The sequence below is a fragment of the Pinus tabuliformis genome, chromosome 6 (genome assembly GCF_031772625.1).
Source record: "Pinus tabuliformis cultivar Carrire ecotype Pingquan chromosome 6, CPIR1, whole genome shotgun sequence".
NCBI classification, from domain to species: Eukaryota; Viridiplantae; Streptophyta; class Pinopsida; order Pinales; family Pinaceae; genus Pinus; species Pinus tabuliformis.
In genome coordinates this window covers 1098765456-1098786209 of record NC_142292.1, presented here as the reverse complement: position 1 = coordinate 1098786209, position 20754 = coordinate 1098765456, and the positions used below count along the sequence as shown (strand labels likewise).

The following is a 20754-nucleotide window of genomic DNA, read 5'->3' as shown; positions in this document are numbered from 1 at the left end:
ACCGGCAACACCAACATTTTTGGCACCGTTGCCATGGATATTTTATTCTCGGCGTTTCAACGATATTTCCTCATCATTCATCTTTCATCTTTCTCATCTCTCATTTGATCCGGCAAAGTCAACACTTCTTGGCATTGCGACCGGGGACCGATTTATTGGGCCTTGGCTTTACGACATTCATCATTTCAATCATCTTATCTTTTCCGCTATTCATTAGCTTGTTAAGCGGCACAACATTTCCTAGCATCATTTGATCTTTTCATTGCTCTATCTTCGTCATCTCGTTAATCATTTCATCTGCACCTTTAGTACTTGGACATATCAGTTCGTTTCTTGTTTGGGTGGCGACTCCACTTCTTACATTTATTATTTCTTAGACAAAAAGCCCTCCCCTATATCCGGTTGTTTGTTGTCTTTTGGATCCTAGAGTTAGATTCATGTTCAAGTGGCGACTCCACTTCTTTCATTTCTTACAAGAATTTCTACTAGAAGCTCGCTTCTTGTGGATCTCTTGATTTTTTTCAGCAGGGCTCTCTCTCTAGCATCCATTTGGTCCCTCATTATTCCTTCAAGCAAGTCAACATGGATGATTCGTTTACCCCATGTCATTTTACTGATTTTCTCCGTGATATTCCGAAAGTGGCCATTCATAAATTGTCTTTGTTCTCGGGTGGTGATTCAGTCGTTGTTAGAAAGAATCTATGCAGGTTTACTCATACAATGCTCATATATTGTAGTTCTCCCTAGTATGATCATGAAGATGTCAAACTGCGTCTATTTGCCTTTTCTTTAGAGGGTGATGCTTTGAATTGGTTTACTAATTGTCCCGAAGATTCTTATGGTTATCAAGGTAGCTCGCCTTGTGCCCCTAAAATTATGCAACAGAATGAAAGTGATCTTGTGAAGGATCCATTTGTCGATGAAAGATTTCAGGACAATTCTCCATATCAGAACGTGCCATCCACTTGTACCGTTGCAGATCAAATCCATGATAGTGGGAAAACAGGGACAAGTTGTCAAATCAGTGTTGACAATGAAAGGGAAAATGATAAGCAAATTACAGAAGAACTAATGTGGCTGGTAAAAAATATGGAGCTTAATCAAGAAAAAATTGTAACTGATTATGTCAAGGATATGAGAACTTTATATACCCACCTGGAAAAACGTGATAAGGAGATGGAAATCATGAAAATTAAACACTCTGATCATGTAACCGATATGCAAAGTCAATGTGCTAAGGAAATGGAAACCATGAAAGCTAATCATGACAGGGAAATTAATTCTATGCAAAACAAGTTATTAGCCCTAGAGGAAAATATGACGATCATGGAATTCAATCATTCAAATCAAGTGACTGCTATGGAAGCAAGTTATCAAGAAGAAATAAGTGCGATTCAAAACAAGTTGTCAACTATGGATGAAGAAATGACCATCATGAGATTCGATTATAATAATCAACAGAAAAATCATGAGAAAGAGAATGAGAAAGTGATTTGATGCATCGGATGGTCGTGAACAACTTGATTTTCGGATAGGAAAAAGTCCTACCTACTGTATGCAGAATTGGACAAGGCACATCCGAGAAACAACGGACAGATTTCCCTGAAAGCAGGCAAATGCTCAGTATGCACTATATTGAACTCATCTGATGCCATGGGGCATCTTTGTATTGTATTTCTAACCTTATGCCCTGTTATTTTAGTGTTTCATTTTGTAGTTAGATTTGTGTTTTTCATGTTATTAGACTAGTTAATAAATGAAGAGCTTATATCTTTCCTGTGCTTAACGTTATATGATGATTTTTGGATGGACGCTACTTATGTTGTGTGTTGTGTGGATGCAAATTCTAGATTCTCACATTCCTCCAGTGCAACAACGTGTCCCCAAGTAGAGCCAGATGTTGACCACTACATATCAACGACTCATAGCAGAACACCCCCTTTTTTCACAAGAGGGATAGCGCCTGATCGATGTGTTCGTGCTGTCCAGATTTCATCATCAACTTGATTATCATGTTATAATGTAAACCCATTCTGCATGTATGTGATATAAATAATTTCAGCAAATTTGTGTCATGTATGTAATTGCCTAGGTAAACCTATTTTTCTGGTGACGATTTACATTCCGGGAGGTTTTTTGTCTCACTGATCCATTCTTGGATGGTCGGAAGAGTTTTCTTTCAGCCTTACCCCAAAGCTGGAATGAATTTTGTCATCGGGATCTTAGGCGAGTTCCAGTTTTATAGATCAAGTTTATGTAAAAGTGATTTGGGAATAATCCTAACTATTTGGTTAGGTTATTTTATTACAAATTGCTTAGTCCGCTGGATTATATTTGTGTTGCAGAAATGGGTAGTCTGTGAGGGTCTATTTCAGATGGGTTTTCCCCCTTGTGATGTAAAATATATGAAAATGATGATGTAAAGTGTCTTGAGGGTTGGAAAAATAATTTATCCCCTCATAGGTTAATTAATTAAATTTTCTGGAAAAAAATTAATTAATTAAAATCCTAAGCCATAAATTTAATTAATTATAGGTCTTAGGTAAATTTAAATTTTCCAAAGGCAAAATTCGTGGGTCCTTAAAATTAAAATTTTAAAAAGTTCTAGGACTGAGGTAAATTAATTATTTTGTTAAATTTTAAGCCTTTGGTCCATGGGGTTTAAGTCAAAGTCAAATTTTTGAGGAAATTAACTCAAATTTTTTATTTTTGAGTTAATTAAAATGCATTTAATTGAAAAATTCGAATTTCCTCAAGAATTTAAAATTTTGACGGATGAAATTAAAAGAAATTTTAATCCTCATCAACGGTCGAGATTGTTTTGACGAGGATCACCTTAACTAGCCGTTGGAGGATTTATCTTTAAATAGGAGGTCATTTGTCAGTCAAGATCATCCGATCTCTGGATCGTGTACTAAGCTTTCAAGTTCTCTTGTGTACTTTTTTTTAATTAACGCAAAAGTCTTTGGGTTTCAAGTGTTCCTCTCCATGAATTTATGGTAACATTGTTTTAATTTCTGCTTAATATTATGTGAAAACTATCAATCAATAGCTCTCTTAGAATAATTTGAATACGATATCTTATTCAGTTTGTTAGATCTAAGGTAACATTTTAAATTTTGATTGAAGTAGCAGGTATCTCTATTTCTTCAGAATTTTATTGTTGTTCTATTTCTCTACTTGATTTGATGGTTGATCAATTGTTTGCAGAAGATCTCTCAGGTTCTCATTGAGCGTTTGAGGATAGTTCTCGGTTGGACCAACCAATTCTAAACACATATTTTCTGAAGAGCCTATTTCATATAAGCCTTAGGATTTATCTAACGATAATCTTTTTTCTGCAGAGTGTTTTTTGGCTAGTACATCTCTAAATTTCAAAATCTTTTAAATAGTTTTTGGAAATTTTGATAGATCTGGCTATTAAGAGCCTTAGATTATCAGATTTGAGAGCGGAATTGGACTCATACTCCTCAGATCTGATAGATCTGTAAATTATTTTTATGGATCTGTTATTTACTTGTGTAGATCTGAATTTTTGTAACATAATTTTGAATTTTAACACTTGGGTTTTTGAGATTTTCTCTCTTTTTGTACATATTGCGTATTGCGTTTTTCTCTTTTCACTTGTGCAGGAATAGATTTGAGAAATCAGCCAAGAAATTTTTTAAATCTGAGCTAGATCTAGACCCTGGAGAGCAAGATCTGGGCTCAAAGATTGTTTGCAGGAATAGATCTGAGAAATCAACCAAGTAAATCTTCAGATCTCAAATTTTTCAAGCAGATCTGGTGGTTTTGAGACGGATCGAGGCCCTAGAGGGCAATATCTTATTCCAAATCTTTTTACAAGGCCAACCATTAAAGATTTTGCAATAAATCTGAAGATCTGAAGCAAAATAATTTTTTTTCAGAACAAGGGTTTCAAGTTTTGGGGCTCCTAAGCCCAGATCTGCCTTTTCCTAGCCCATCGCTAGTTCTATTAGCCTAGTGTTAGCTCTCATTGGCCGTAGATTCCCCTTGCTCCATTTATAATTTGAATATTTGATTTTTTGAAGTTAATCATTGGTGGGTTTTTGTAGAATATTTGGTAAAAATTTGTGTTTTAGGTATTGAATTTTTTTTGGCAACTTGGGCAAGTGATCTTCAAGGCCTAGGGCCTAAGGGTTTAATCTCTAAACCATCTTTTTCCTTACTGTTTGCTATAGAAGTCATATACCTTTCTAATAGTGGTGAAAAACACATTTAAATGGTTTGAAATTAACTAAAAAATTACTAAATACATGAATAAGTCATTTATGTTTGATGTCTATCAAGAATTTGGCCCAGATCTACATTTTGGGTCACTGTTATCTCTGTATAATTCTGTTTCTGAAGTCTAAAATATAACAGTGGAAAAATTTCATGTGGATTGGCCTAAAATCAGTTCCTAAGTTGTCTAATACATTAAGAAATTAATTTCTTGAGTTGGACATTTATCATTAGGCGTATTTCATGTTTTAATTGCTGGTTGTAATAAGTATATCAGATCTGATATAATTCCGGAAATCACATCACAACAGGCTGAAAATTTTTGATAATTCATGTGGGCAAGTTTGGAAAAATTTCAGTTTTTGGCATAAAGATATCATTGACAGCTTACTATTTTCATTGTCATATTGCTGTTGTCATAAAGTTTTTCTTGTTGTTGTCCTAAAAATTAATTTCTGAAAGTTAAGTACTTTATCATGGAATTGTGATAAAATGCATATCCTTTGTTTCATAAACTGAGTAGTTATTTTGAGCATCTGTTGACATTGATATCGAATTGCAAAGTTGTTTTTGTTCTCTTTGAGCTAAATTGTATCAAGAAGATTTGAAATAAGCGGGTGTTTTAACTATAGTATCTTCAAGAGTTTATTTTCCAAGTCTTCATCTAAAAAAAGGCAAGCATTTCATTTGGGTAATTGAGGGCTTTTGCGGCATAAGTGTTTTCCCATTCTCGAGTCTAACTTCATCTCATCTTCCGGAGCATTTGCATATAAGTTAACTTTGCATAGATAAAATTTACTTCCAAGCATAAGCTTGGTCGATAGACAGATAGGTTTCCATTCGTCTTTTTTTGAGAAGCCTGTTTTAATAGTACTTAGAGCCATAGTTCTTTGCAGCGCCGGAGGCACCGGTTATGTTAGAATTTCAGGAGAGGTATCGTTAATCACACCTTAGTGTGCTTCACCTGATATTCTCACTACCAATTACTACGAAATTAGGCTGAACATAGAAAGGATTGAAGGGTTCACATTTAAATAGGCATTTAACTAAAATCAACCAAGATTCTTGCATTGCACATTAGTTTTAGGATCGGCATTTCATATAAAATAGTCATTCATCTAAGCAGCAGTTGCTAATTGATTACCTGGTCTTAATTTCTCTAGCAAGATCGTTGACTCCATAAAGCAGTGGTATCAATCATTTAAAATGTAATCAAATCCTATAAGTCTTGCTAAATCTTAATCAAGTACTTGATCGCTTCACTGTGTCTTCTGAACTGGTTGGTTCTCAACTAGTTCTTCTTCATTCCACTTTTCCATAGGGTCTACTCCCCTTACCCTGCTGTAGGGAGACAACTTAAACGGAGAGATTGGGAATCAGGGTGATAGCCCTCGGTCTGAGCCATTGTCATGGTGCCTAGACATTCTGTGCGACAACAGGGCCAATTTGAACTCCCATGTGGGTGGCCCCCACATTCCACTAGCAACCAAATAAAGTCGAATTGCCTGTTAAGTCCCTAAGTAAAAAATGACAGGTTCTCTTCCTTAGCCAAAATTGTGCAAAATTCTGTAGTAGCACCCTGTTACAAATGTGTTTGAAAAGGGACATGACAGTCCAACCCTCCCAAATGTTACGTGCCCTCAAGCAACCTCACAGCTGGGTGCTCCAAACTGTGCTCACCCTCCTAGGTGGCATCCTCATTCGACAAGCTCTTCCAATGCACCAAAAATTGCTTGTCCTCAAGCAATGCCTGAGCAAGCAACCTCTCTAACTGTTGGTCCCCACTGTCACTACAAAATGTGCCAGGGTCCCAGATGTGCCACAGGATCGTGCCTGACCTCTGCGCTGTCCTGATATGGAAGAATCCTTCAATACCCAGATCCCAGGCAATCCTCTCCAACATGAAGCTCCCCTTGCTCCATTCGCTATCTTGCCTAGTGAAAGTACCAAAAGTCCCCTGCTCTATCAGTGACTCGCTAAAGCCCAATGGAAGATCTGTATGATTAGCCCCTGCAGTAGTTGGCACATCCTTAAAGGTTATTGAGCTGTGAAGAGCTGTGATGTCCCAGTTTCCTGCTAGTCCCTGAGTGGTGCCACCATGTTGACGGTGTGCTACTATGACTATGTCATACTCCCCATCGTGCGCAGTGAGTATCCTCCTCTCCTGGAACTCGATGGTGGAATACTGAAAGAGGCGAGAGACATCTTGCCTGGGCATCTCCATGGCACCAAGGCCTACCCATCGAAATCTAACTCCGAACCTGTGCATCAACATAGAATGTCTGCCTCCCCATATGATGAATCCCTCTGTGAACCCCCATGTGTCATCCTAAGAGCGAACTATATCGCTCTCTGCCACGACTCTGCTCGTCACGAGTGATCTATCGATCAACTGAATCCCTGCATCCCATAGCCAGACCTGCTGCGCATAGCCCTATCAATTGATGGAATACCTCTGTCCCTCGTCTCTAGTCCCTGCATGTGATCACTATATAGGCTCCATATATTGTGGGCTAATCTGATGCATGCTAATCTGCCCTGTGCCTGCCATTGTGTAGTACTGATGATCGCTGGAAGCCACGTGTGCCAAAGAGCTACCCCCTGAATGCAACCAAAAGATGGGTATTCGATAGTCGTAATCGACTCAGGGTATGTGGATCTCTCTTGTCCTTGCCAACCATCTCCCTTGGGTCTGCCATCCGCCCTCTCGATAATGTGCCAATATAAGGCCTACAACCCAGACACATATTGGGAAAATACCTCAGTCGTAACGCTATCCTTTGCTCATGCTCAGTCCCGACATGCCTTGAGAAAAGAGTGACACGTCTCCCTCGGGACTAGATCCCTAGACGTAGGCTCGGTGATGAACGATATGCCACCCCTGCAGATGATCACCTCATCCCCCAACCTGTGGCTGTTAACTGACGCACCAACCCAACGCCACTGCTGAAAACTCTCCCCCTAGTGTGCTGAGTCTCACCCAAATATCTCAGGTGAGCTCCTCGTCCCCCGTGGCTCATGCCCAAAGTGCAGAAAGTCGACAACGAATTCGAATGCGCCTGTGAGGGATGTAGAAGAGGTTTAGGCGTGTGAGTCCCTGCAGATACCATCAAGTATCGCTCATCTGTGTCCCCGTTGATCATGGGTGAACTATGCCCAAAGTTATGCCCGGTGTTTCTGTCCAACGGTCTCCCTAGAGGCAACACTCCATGACCTTGTTGTGTAGCACTATACACCCCTGCATGCCACTGTTCATGCCAGTGTTCTTGGACATGCCACTATACACCATGGCCTACTCCCGTACACCGCTAGATTATTGATTTGGGGTAAGCATTGGATGTGCTCTAGCCACGAAATTTGGTGGAGAGGTTGGGGCACATGAGATCTCCAATACCCAGAAAGGGCTTGGGCAGATTCTAAACAAATCAGGAGATATTAAAATCAGTGTGGAAAAAGTTAGGAAAACATCGGGGTTAAATCCCCAAAATGCGATTTTTTTCACTGGACGATAAATCGGCCGATTTTTTGCTGATTTTTTCCCAGTTGAAAAAGTCGGGATTAAATCGAAAAAGTTAGGATTAAATTTGGGACTTTTTTCCAAAAAATTCGTGGATGAGGTAGTTTCTTTAATGGTTTTTTAATTTTTTTTTGAAAAAATCGGGATTTTATTGAAAAAGTTGGGATTTTTTAAAAAATGAATATTTTTGTATTTTTTTAATTTTGTCGACTTTTTCAAAAAACTCCTGACTTTAACGACTTTTTCAACTTCTGGACCCTTGCCGACTTAATCCCGACTTTGACTTTTTCCACATTGATTAAAATAAGTAATATTTTTAATGGAGTCCCTAAGTCTAAACTTAGGGAAAATAAAATATTAATGTGTGTTAATATGAATCCGTGTTAGAGTGGTCCAAAAGACATGGATCAAGCCAGATCTAATCTTAGCCATTGATTAGGGACTTAATCTCGGTCGTTGAGATGTCAACAGGAAAAGTATAAGAGGAGGCTTGAGGGTCACTTGGAGAAGACACCAGAGTGATCAGTCATTCTATTTTCTAGAGCGGGGTTTGCGAAGAGAGATAGAATCAGTGATCGGGAGAGCAGCTAAGGGGCATTGAGTACAAAGAAACAGAGAAGGCATAGATTATGCCTGGAGAGCAGCGCAACAACCAAGGAGAGTGACGCAGAGCCAGCAAGGGCTCACGCAGGGCCACGCAGAGGCAGCTAAGTGCTGCGTAGAGCACCAGAGAGAATAGTGTGTCTGATGCACAGGCCTAGAAAGCTGACGCAGGGCCTCTTGGGGCTGACGCAGGGCCTCTTGGGGCTGACACAGGCCAAGAAAGGCTGACGCAGGGCCAACGTGAGAGAGAGAGGGGTTGACGTAGTCCCGAATGGGCAGACGCTGGGGTTGTAGAGTAGTTTTGTGTTGAGGAGCTACCGGAAGGATTTTCCAGGGTTTCAGCCAGGAGATTTCTCTCAAACTGTGAGGTATAGTTGCTAAATTTTTTTTCTGTTGGGTAGGCCAGTTTCGGCACCCAGATTGTACTCTGATATTGCTTAATAAGAAAACCCTCAAATAGCTGCATCGATTTTCCCACATTGGGTTTTTCCAGGGACAATGGTCCAAAAATAATGGTGTCATGTGGTGTGTTTGTTCTTGTTTCTTTTAGTTGCTGATATGTAATATGCTGAGCATGCACTGGTGTTTATTTTCAGTATTTACTTTGTAAATAACTTCTTAAAGAAAAATAACAAGTAGGTAGGAATAAATCAAAAGAAGTGCATGAAGGGTTTCTAAACTAAGTAAACTTAGAAACTTCAACATGGTATTAGAGCGTGATTGCAGATCACAGGAGGACTAAAGGACATCAGCCGAGCGGAGCAATAGCAGTAGAAAACAACTGTCCCGAGGTGATAGAAGTTGTTTTTAGCAGTGCAGAAGCCAAGAAGTGTGACGCAGAGCCAGCTAGAGCCACGCAAAAGAAGCCGGGTGCTGCGCAAAGCCTCAGAGAGGTTAGCGTTGCTGACGCAGAGGGTCAGAGGGTTGACGTAGACCCATCTGGGGTGACGCAGAGCCAGCGTGTGGCAGAGAGGGGCTGACACAGTTCACAAAGAGGCAGTTGCTAGAGTTTAGAAGGCTGCAGAAATATTACAGCGTGGAGTTGGTGAGGTACTGTAGTCAAAACAGTATTTGACAGAGCGGGGCCAGAGGAGTTGTTACTAAGGGTTGGTAGCCGAGGAGATCAGTAGTGCAGTTGCATAAGACGATCAGAGTAGGGGGCATCTTGACAAGCGGTAGAAGGATTTCCAGGAGGGAAATCAGGACTCAGAGGGAGTCCAGAAGAGAGCTTCCAGACGGGAAGTAGAGACTCAGAGGAGTCGAACAGAGAACTTCCAGGAGGGAAGTAGAGGAGCGTCATTTCACTACACGGGGTAAGAGACTAGGATAGACTGGACGGAGCATCGAACTTCACAGTCTAGAAGGCCAGAATCTTATCAGTGCTTGACAAGAATCGTGTCAAGAACTTCACCTTGAAGGTTATAGCTATCCCAGTTGACCCCAATGATAACGACAAGTATGAAGAGGCAATGGCGAGGGCCAAGTGCATTATCCTTGACGGGGTCAAGGACCATGTGGTACCACATATAGCCAAGAAGGAAACGACAGTTGAGATGTAGGGGGCTCTCAAGAACCTGTACCAGCATACTTCTATGCAAAGAAGAATGCTGCTCGAGAACCAGATGAGGTCATATCAGATGAAGAAGGGTCAATCGATTGACACCTTCCTCGGAGGACTGAATGAGATCCGAGACCAGTTGATTGCTATAGGAGCGACACCAGATCAGGAACTTATGGTGAGGACAACCTTGAATGCTGTCTCAGAAGATTGGGAAGTGTTTGTCTAGAGTATCCTGGGCAGAGGGACTCTCCCACCTAGAGACGAGATGTGGGCAGCTCTTCGCCAGGAAGAGATCAGACAGCAGTCAAAGACAGGTAGCAGCAATAAAGGGATCAAGGTCAAGTTGGAGGAGGAGGATGTGGCCCTAGTATCTGAGGGAAAGCAGGAGAAACGGAAGAAGAAAGATCTCTCCAAGATCAAGTGCTTCCACTGTTTGGAGATGGGTCATTATGCAACCCAGTGCCCAAGGAAGAAGAGTAAGGGAGAGTCTTTCGAGACTAAGGTAGCGCCAACACGGGCAGAGAAGGAAGTTTTGACAGACGATGACTGTGCCATGAGTGCACACGCACCACTTGAGCGGAAGTGGGGAGACATCGAGCTGTAGTCAGGTGGACTACAGGCGATGAGGGGCAGGATCCTTGAGGTACCCAGCCTCTTGGATTAGAACTTGCTACGGGAGCTCCGACCAGGAGTAGCAGGACTAGGTCAGTGGGTAGAGACGAATGCGGATGGAGCGACTGAGAGCTACAGTGTAGGAGTCCTGAGACAACGCAGAGCTAGCAGGCTGTAGCAGTGCAAGAGGCACTAGAGTGTTGCACTAGTGCAGGAAGGCACAAAGAGGTGTGCAACGGTGCGAGATGCAGGGAGTTGTTGCAGCAGCGCAGAGGTCAGAGATAGGGAGCACTTGTCAGCGACAGAGGGAGCTTCAGCATTAGTGGGTGTTTCTAGCCCAATAGGGAGGTCAGTTGGGAGATCAGTTACTTACTTCTCAGTCACTGAGTTGCAGTGCAACAGTGGGCAACACGATGCAACATGATGAGAGGAGGTGCAGTGCAAATGCAGTGCTGGTAGGAAGGACCAACATCAGCACGGATGTGGAGGGAGTTGTCGTACAGATGCAACAGTGGTAGTGGCAGAACCATGGGCAGCAGTATAGGATGCAACAGTGCAGAGGATGTTGGGCAGGAAGGCCTAGCATCAGCACAGGTACCGAGGAGTAGCAGGACTGGCTGAATGGGTAGAGACGGATGCGGATGGAGCGACAGAGAGAGTTACAGTGCAGGAATCCTGAGACAACGCAGAAATAGCAGGCTATAGCAGTGTGAGAGGCACAGGAGTGTTGCACCAGTGCAGGAAGGCACAAAGAGGTGTGCAACGGTGCGAGATGCAAGGAGTTGTTGCAGCAGCGCAAAGGTCAGAGATAGGGAGCACTTGTCAGTGGTGGAGGGAGCTTCAACATCAGTGGGTGTTTCTAGCCCAATAGGGAGGTCAGTTACTTACTTCTTAGTAACTAAGTTGCAGTGCAGCAGTGGGTAGCATGATGCAACATGATGAGAGGAGGTGCAGTGTAGATGCAGTGCTGGGAGGAAGGACCAACAACGACACGGATGCAGAGGGAGCTGTCGTACAGATGCAGTAGTGGTAGTGGCAAAACCTTGGGCAATAGTACAGGATGTAGCAGTGCAGAGGATGTTGGGTAAGAAGGCCTAGCATCAGCACAGGTACCGATGCTGGATGATTAGAGTAATACTCAGTGAGGAGTATTGCTAGAGCACAGTCCTCGCTAAGAAGGAGTGTTGATTTGGGGTAGCATCGAATGTGCTCTAGCCACGAAATTTGGTGGAGAGGTTGGGGCACATGAGATCTCCAATAACCAGAAAGGGTTTGGGTAGATTCTGAACAGATCAGGAGATATTAAAATAATTAATATTTTTAATGGAGTAAATATTAATGTGTGTTAATATGAATCTGTGTTAGAGTGGTCCAAAAGATATGGATCAAACCACATCTAATCTTAGCCATTAATTAGGGACTTAATCTTGACTGTTGAGATGTCAACAAGAAAAGTATAAGAGGAGGCTTGAGGGTCACGTGGAGAAGACACCAGAGTGATCAGTGATTCTATTCTCTAGAGCGAGGTTTGCTAATAGAGATAGAGTCCGTCATCGGGAGAGCAGTTGAGGGGCATTGAGTACAGAGAAACAGAGAAGGCAAAGTTTGTGCTGGGAGAGCAGCGCAGTAGCCAAGGAGAGTGACACAGATTCAGCAAAGGCTCACGCATAGCCACGCAGAGGCAGCCAAGTGCTGCGCAGAGCCCCAGAGTGGCCAGCGTGTCTGACGCAGAGGCCCAGAAAGCTGACACAGGGCCTCCTGAGGCTAACACAGGCCAAGAAAGGCTGACACAGGGCCAACGTGAGACAGATAGGGGTTGATGCAATCCAGATTGGGCAGACACTGGGGTTGTAGAGCAGTTTTGTGTTGAGAAGCTGCCGAAAGGATTTTCCGAGGTTTCAGCCATGAGATTTCTCTCAAACTGTGAGGTATAGCTGCTAAGGAAATTCTCTGCTGGGTAGGCCAGTTTTGTCACCCAGATTGTACTTTGATATTGCTTAATAAGAAAACCCTCAGATAGCTGCACTGGTTTTCCCGCATTGGGTTTTTCCGGGGACAAAGGTCCAAAAATAATGGTGTCATGTGGTGTGTTTGTTCTTGTTTCTTTTAGTTGTTGATCTGTAATATGTTGAGCATGCATTGGTGTTTATTTTCAATATTTACTTTGTAAATAACTTGTTAAAGAAAAATAACAAGTAGGTAGGAATAAATCAAAAAAAGTGCATGAAGGCTTTCTAAACTAAGTAAACTTAGAAACTTCAACATAGATACCCTCGGCTACAACTATGCCATCCTATACTAGCCTAGGTCCCGCGTGTGTCGCTGTACCTGTCACTCCCTGCATGTAGTCAATACGATGTGAGGCACTCCCACTCCACAGCGCAGTCCAACATACTATGACACACCACCCTGCATCTCCATGCTCCTCTGCAAGCCCCTACTCCTCGCTCAATAGCCCCGCACCATTGGATGCTATTGCCTAACGTTGGGTCTGTATGCATCAGACTGCATCCCTCTACATAACACTGGATGCTATGACATAACTCTGTGTAGTCCTGTGTACCACTACCCATTGCTGTACCACCCTATAACATATAGTATCCTGCATGGGCCAAAATATCTATGTCTCTACTAGTACGCCCTCCATGATGTGGGCTACATCCCTTCATTTGCTCTGAAAGACCTGAGCGGCTCGAATCCCCACATGCTAACGGAAATGATACTACTGCGCCTATCCTCAATAGTCCCTACGTCCCATATGTTAGTAAGAGAGCACTCTCTCCATCCAATGCCCTGTCTGATAGCCTGTTGATACCACCTTCTCCTACCAACCCCTGCCAGAGTAAGCTAGTCACCTTGTGACTCCATGCACCTTCAATATGCCAAGACAACTCATGAAATCTGTCTACTTGCCTGTCAAACCATCTTGTCACTGGTGCTGACTGGGGCTCTGATGGAGATCTGAAAATGTGGGTGCGCTCAAGCGTCAAATCCATCCCGTACCTACTACCATCACCTACTAGCTCTATGATGTGATGGAAAATCCTACTTGGATCCCAAAAATAGTTTGGTCCTCGAGTCCCTCTGGTAATCCATGGCCTCTGCTGACATGTGGCCATGGATGTATCCAACAACCTAACCTGCTCCATCGAGTGCTAGCTTAGTACCTCTCGCCATCCAATCCCAAAGGAGAGATCGAATGTGTAATCCTATATGGGAGGAACAAGCCCTCCAAGCTGATGTGGTATCATGCTCAGCTCAGTCCTGCTAACCTGTCCACCCCCTCGGGTATGTCTAGACAACTCGGCCTCCCTCAATCCAACGCATAAGGGTGGACTGATAACGCTATAGACCCCGCCAGTGGGCCTCTGAAGCGCACTATGCTGAAAACCCAGTGCGTGACCTCTATGCTGCCCCTCATCTTTGGCTAGCCCAAGGGATGGCTGCACATCCTCCTCCATCACGGGCTTGACATGAGCCTTCGATTGCTCCTCCATAGACAACCCAATATGCACGATATGCTCACCAGTTAGTTGTAGGCAAGTGTTGTCTAGCAACTCCGTCATAGATTTGTTGGCCTATGTACCTATCGACTCCTCAACAATAGTGGAGCTATCTTCCGACACCTCACCAACCTGTGGTGCATTGTTATCAGCTGAGAACTCGGTTACAACCCCGAATACCTCATCAGTGGATGACACCTCATCAATCAGTGTATGCTCAACTATCTCTTTGCCAACCATGGCCCATTCAACTACTCTTTCATCTTTTTTCTTAATACTTCTCATCATCCCTGCAGGAATCGCCCCCCCCGGATCCTAAGCCGGAATCGTGTCCCGTACGGAAGCGTTCCGGAACCTCCAGGCGAAGCGCGATTCCGGTTTTTCTGAAGCGCGATTCCGGTTTTTAAAAACGATTCCTGGAAATTAGGTTGCGTTGCCCCGGATCCGCGCTTCGGAGGGCGCTTCGGGCATCCGGAAGCGCCACGCTTCGGGCCCGGAAGCGCACGCAACCCGAGCGCTTCGGAGTGCTTCCGGAAATTTCCGCGCGGGCAGCAAAAGAAACTTAAATTTTTTTTAATTTCTTTTAAAAGTTAACTTAACTTAGCATGAGGGGGTGGGTTAGGGTGAGTTTAGGGTGAGTTTAGAAAAGAATAAAGCCCCCATTCTCTTCTCATTTTCTCACTTTGAGTTTATGAGAGTTGGAGAAGAGAAGAGAGGAGAGGAGAAGAGAAGAGAGGAAAGGAGAGGAGAAGAGAGGAGAGCTTGGAGGAGTGAAGAAGGAGGAGCTAGGAGAAGGAGGAGGAGCTTGGAGCAAGAGCTTGGAGGACTTCATCTACAAGAGCTAAAGAGGTAAGTTCAAACCCCAAACTCCCTTGTTTTTTTGAAAAAAAAATTGTATTTTTCTCCTCCCTCTCCTACTCTTTCCCATTGTTTCTACCTGCTCCTTTATTTACAGGTTGTCCACCACCTATATCCATATTCCAAGATGGTGTTCTTTTGGCTTCTATGTATCATTCCACTCTTGGTTTTAATGATGGAAAGGGTGAGGAATAGAGGGGAAGAGGAAGGGGATGAACTTGGTCCTAATAGTAGTGACCCAATGTATGATGAGGAGGAAGGGTTTGAAGAGGAAGGGGAATGAAGAGGGTTTGGCATTGCGGGTGCTATCACAAGTGGTAAACACTTCTTCTGCAGAGAGGTGTTGGAGCTCTTATTCTTTCATCCATAGTGTTAAAAGGAACAGGTTGAATTTAGACCGGGCAGAGAGCTTGGTTTATGTTCATTACAACTTGCGATTGTTGTCCCATTACTGTGAAGATGCAAAGTCTAATAAAGACTTGTTGATTTGGGACAAGAATCCAGAGGAGCCCAATTTGGAGGATGGAGTGTTGCGACTAGAGCAATTAGAGGATGCTCTTATCCAGGTATGTCCATTGTGGTATGAATTTTCCAATTTTCCCTTATAAAGCATTTCTCTAATTCATGTTTTTAATTTTTTTGTTAACTAGTGTTTTTTTTTTTTGCATGAATTTTTTGAGCAATTCTAGGATGATGATGACCGTGTTGATATGCCACCACCCCCACCCCCATCTGGTCCCTTGGTTCCTAGGTTCCATGGTTCAACACCAACAGCAGGGGGTTCTTCTTCATCAGTTCCAGTGCCACGACTTACACAGGGACCATCTTCTTCATTGCCACCACGTGGAGGCCCGCCATCACGTTCTATTCGTGGTGGAAGGAGGAGAGATTAGTAGATATATTCACAATCTACTTCTTTTTGTCATAGATTACTCATTAGACTTGTAGACTTGTGAATTTGAATTTTGAACCTTTTTGGCTTGGCGGTGACCAAGTGACATATTTTGTAAACATTATTATTTGAATTTTGGACATGACAAATGTTGACAGTTGCTCACTTGCTAGATAAATCATAATATGCTCTATGTTTTATGTTTTATAATATGCTTAAATGTTTTATGTTTTATAATATGCTTAAAAATTTGATGTATGTTTGTAATAGCTAGAATATAGATGATTGTTGTACATACTAGTAACTACAATGGAATCATGGATGCCATATCTATCTTGATTTATGCAAAAATATGCATGTTTTCATGTCTTCTACAATTAATTTGGTATTTGGGATGTTTGTTTTGAGTATAAATGCAAAAAAATATAAAAAAATATATATATATATATATAGCAGACGCTTCCGCGGACGCTTCGCTTCCTAGATTTTTGGAAAATGACGCTTCCGCGCTTCCGCTTCGCTCCCGCTTCGTGCAACATTGGTTTGTGCCTACCCCTTAGTTCACAGAATTCCCAAAAAGAGAGGGACGCTTGAATGCAATGACGCAATGATGGGTATGCCCTCCAGTTTTCCTCCAATAACTCCACATCAGTTGCAAACATGTCCGGATTCCCAACTGAGGAATGAATCAATTTCTTCCCCACATCAATCATCATTTGTTGTATCCTCACCACCTCATTCCAAGTGACTGCCATGTTGTTTGATTCTAATCTTTCCCACAGGCTGAGCCAAGATTATGGCTTTGATACCACTGTAATGATCCTAAACAGGAATATAAGTCATATACAAAGCATGAAAACAATCCAACAATCCGAAAAACGAAATATACATTAAGCACCCATGGAAACATTGGAAATAAAGAACTGTTGAGCCATTTTATTACTTCCTCAGGAGCAAAATACAATAGTAAAATAGAATGGTGCACCTGGGCTTGTCTCAATGAACAAGCTTGACAAAACCCAGGTGAGAAAATGCTGAACTGAAGGCTGCTACAACTGCTGCACCAAACTGAACTGCGCTGCCCTAGGAAATCGCTTTGTCTGCTGATTTTGAAGGGCTGGAATCACTGCTTCCCGTGCTCAGAAAATTATGAGATTTCAGCGCCTTGCTCCTTGGCCTAAACCCAGAAAAACCCACAAAGGAATTGGCCAAATGTTGACCTCAGAATTTTGGCCCAAATTCCCCTTAGCTCCTCTAAGTGCTGGCTGAGTTGGGACTCCTGTTTGACCCCTTAGATTTGCCTAGAAAACTCTATAAAATCAAGAGTGTGATCCTTGCCCAAAAACCCAAAAAAACCCAGAAAGGGTTTCCCTTGGTTCCAATGTTCAAAAATTGACCTTTCACAACTTGGCCCTCCTCCAATTTCGAATTCTATTGCTGTGACTGATCCTGTCAATCTCTACTCTCCCAACTCCAGCAATCCTCCTCAAATGGCCCTCCAAGTGATATCCTACTTCTCCCAGCCAGCTCTAACTCTACAATTCCTTCCTCCAACTTCCACGTGAGCCTAGTGGTGGCTCTCTGCGCAGACCCCGGGTAACTGTAAATCAAATTACTGGGATGTTGTTTTTATTGGCTCCAAAACTCACAAGAAAGGCTGGCCCTTTGTTGCACTCCCAATCCTCTAACTCTCTCGGCAAATGCTTGATCACTGATAGCTCCAAACTCCCCCTGCGTATTCTCCAGGTAGCCAGAAATACACACTCTTTGTTGTGGCTGAATGGTAGTGTTGTACACACTCTCAGAACTCTTGAAATACTTATGGAACTGCCTCTTTAGGGCAGGCACGGATGGTCCCCCGAAGTAGATGTTGTATCTCCCGCTTGAGAAATTCGTGGCTAAACAACCGGTTGACTCAGCTAAACAGTAGAGCGAACAGTGAAGTAATTTTGATTGCAAGGTGTAAGAATGAATCCAAAATGAGAGCTGCTCCCTCCTTATAACTCCTTGGGCCTCCCTAGCCTCATGTGGGCCCCTCCATCCACCTATTCGACTTTCCCTCCAAGCTATTCGAATGGGTCAATTCGAACTCCCATGTGGGTGGCCCCCACGTTCCACTTGCAACCAAATAAAGTCGAATTGCCTCTAAGTCCCTAAGTCGAAAATGATGGGTTCTCTTCCTTAGCCAAAATTGTGCAAAATTGTGTAGTAGCGCCTTGTTACAAATGTGTTTGAGAAGGGACATGACATAATACTCTTTGTACTCCTAATCCAATGTATGATGGTGCCAGAGGCAATATATTTTTCAATTAAAATCCTTGTCCATAGGTGGTTTCTAGTAAAGAAATTCCAAAGCGACTTAGTGGTTAGGGATTTCCCAAAATTGAAGATGTTCTTGATGCCCCAACCGCCTTGATCCTTAGGTGAAGCAATACCAATTCAGATTGTTACATGGGTCCCTTATAATCACAACTTCCCTGTGACCTATGACTGGAAAGGATAATGTCAAAGCTTTCCACCGATTGGATACATTATGAATACCCTCTGTACTCCTAATCCAATGTATGATGGTGCCAGAGGCTATATATTTTTCAACTAAAATCCTTCTCCATAGGTGATTTCTAGTCAAGAAATTCCAAAGTGACTTAGTGGTTAGGGATTTACCAAAATTGAAGATGTTCTTGATGCCCCAACCCCCTTGATCCTTAGGTGAAGCAATAACATTTCAGTTTGTTACATGGGTCCCTTATAATCACAACTGCCCTTCCATAGATAGTTAAAACATACCTTCTTGATCTTGTTCAAAATACCTGTCGAATATGAGCCATAAAATTCCAATAGACTGGAATAACTTCTAGAATTGACTTGATGAGAACTAATCTGCCTCCCCATGTAATCCATTTATTACAGCAAGTGTTCACCCTTTTTTCAATCCCAGATAATAGCCACATGCAATCTACCTTTCCATAATTGTTACGTTTGAGAGAATAACACTAGTGCTTAATTCCATCATTCAATTCATGAGAGGGAATGTAAAACTGTGCTCCAAACTATTCCTTACTTGAGCCTCCACTTTAGATATTAATTTCCATCCCAGCGCCCAGACAAGAGAGTTCCAAAATCTCTTTGTAATGTTGAGATTCATCTTTAGAGTAGAAACAAAATAGCAAAACATTGTCTACAAATAGAAGATGTGTTATTGGTTTCGTATATTTTTCTTTGTCTTCTAGCTTCAAGAATAGCTTTATTCAGGGTTTCTACAACGAAAAGATCATGGAGACAAAAGGCATTCTGGCCTAAGCCCCCTATAAGGTTTAAAGAGGTTAAAGCCATAACCATTAATTAGAAGAACAAAGGAGGAGGAGGTTGACACACAACCCATTATCCATTTTACCAAAGGAAGATTGAACCCAATATAGATGAGGAGAAGCCTTATATATAGCTAGGATACCATATCACAAGCTTTATAAAATCTAATTTGATAACTACTACATGAATTTGAGAAGTTTTGAGTGCAAGCTTTCCTAAGCAGTGCCTATTGTCTCATGTATACGTTTTCCTTTCATAAATCCAAGTTGTTTAGAGGAAATGGCATTAGATAGAAAGGGTTTGATTCTGACAATTATCACCTTGGAGATTATTTTATAAGGGCAATTACATAGGGAAATAGGTTTGAAGTCATCAATTTTTTCTGGGCAATCCACCTGAGGAATCAAGACTATGAAGGTATTATAACTCCTTGACATATTCCTAGTTTCACTAATCTTCTCAACAACTCTTAGTAAATCATCTCCAAGAACATCAAAGAAATCTCTAAAAAATTATGCATTCCACCCATCTAGGCCAGGGCTCTTCTCCTTCTGAAAAGTACTAGATACATAGATCTGTTCCTCCTTAGTCATTGGTTTGTAGAGAATATTAATCTCTTCTTCATTAAAAAATCTAGGAAAATATGACACAACTTGCAGAATCTCCCCTAAAATCTCTCTGTTAGGTTTTTTAAATATCTCCTTGAAGTGTTGAACCCCCAAACCTTGTTTTTTTTTTCCTTGGAAAAAAACCGTACTTCCATTCATAAGTGTGAAAGAAAGTACATTTTGAATATACACACATAAAGTGTGCATTCACTAGGATACTGCCCAGATCCTGTAGTGGCATATCAAAGTCAAATAAAAAATATAGAACTATTGTCCCAAACCTGTACATCAGTAAAAAAATATAAAGTCTGCTATAGTGCTGTTAGGCAACAACCAATGCTAACAATGATATAAATATCTGTGAGACACATACAAAAGTTATGCTGTGGAGCATCCAAAATATATAAAAAACAGTGATGCATAGAAACCAGAAATTATATATGATCTGCTGAAGGATCTTGTCCAGATAAAGCCTGTTAAAAAAACTAATAATGCTCTGCCCCCCACATATTCTGTCACCTGCCGTAACCCCCGATCCATATGCAGGCCCTCCTTAGAAAGCCTCTTGGCAGCCCCATTGCATTCCCTGTAAACATGCATGCATGTGAAGGAATTAAAAAATTGTTTCAATCTTAGAATGTCCTCCAAAATATGAACAAGGGATATGTTCCAACACAGCTGAGTCTCATTGACCCAATTCACCACCAGTAAAGAATCACCATATAGTTGAAGCTGTTCACATAATTTTTCATGTGCAAAAGCAATAAGGGATCTGCACGCTAATAGCTCTGCCCAGTTATTTATACCACTACCCAATCCCATCTTGACTTCAACAGAATGATGCTCTGATAAATGGAGGACAAAATCCCACCCCCCTCCCACAAAGAGTATCCTCCACCTGTGAAGCCTCGTCGAAAAAACCCCAAGGAATATTGACATCCAGATTTTCATTTAGCACAGTTCTTCTACCTGCTGGCACCTTTGACTGGGGGTAGTGAGAGAGAATAACAAGGCTTGCTCTCAGCAACAATATTTTCAGGGTAGGA

At 42.1% G+C, this 20754-nt stretch overlaps 2 protein-coding genes across 8 annotated transcripts in view; both read left to right on the top strand.

Moving 5' to 3' along the window:
• PUX1 (plant UBX domain-containing protein 1) overlaps positions 1–20754 on the top strand; it is a 408013-nt gene that overhangs the window by 261547 nt on the left and 125712 nt on the right. The window lies entirely within an intron of this gene.
• Positions 14048–15955, top strand: LOC149262757 (uncharacterized). Its single transcript, XM_089373716.1, has 3 exons — positions 14048–14066; positions 15236–15465; positions 15589–15955. Exons 1-3 carry the CDS (start codon positions 14048–14050, stop codon positions 15790–15792), a joined length of 453 nt encoding a protein of 150 aa, XP_089229842.1. The 3' UTR covers positions 15793–15955.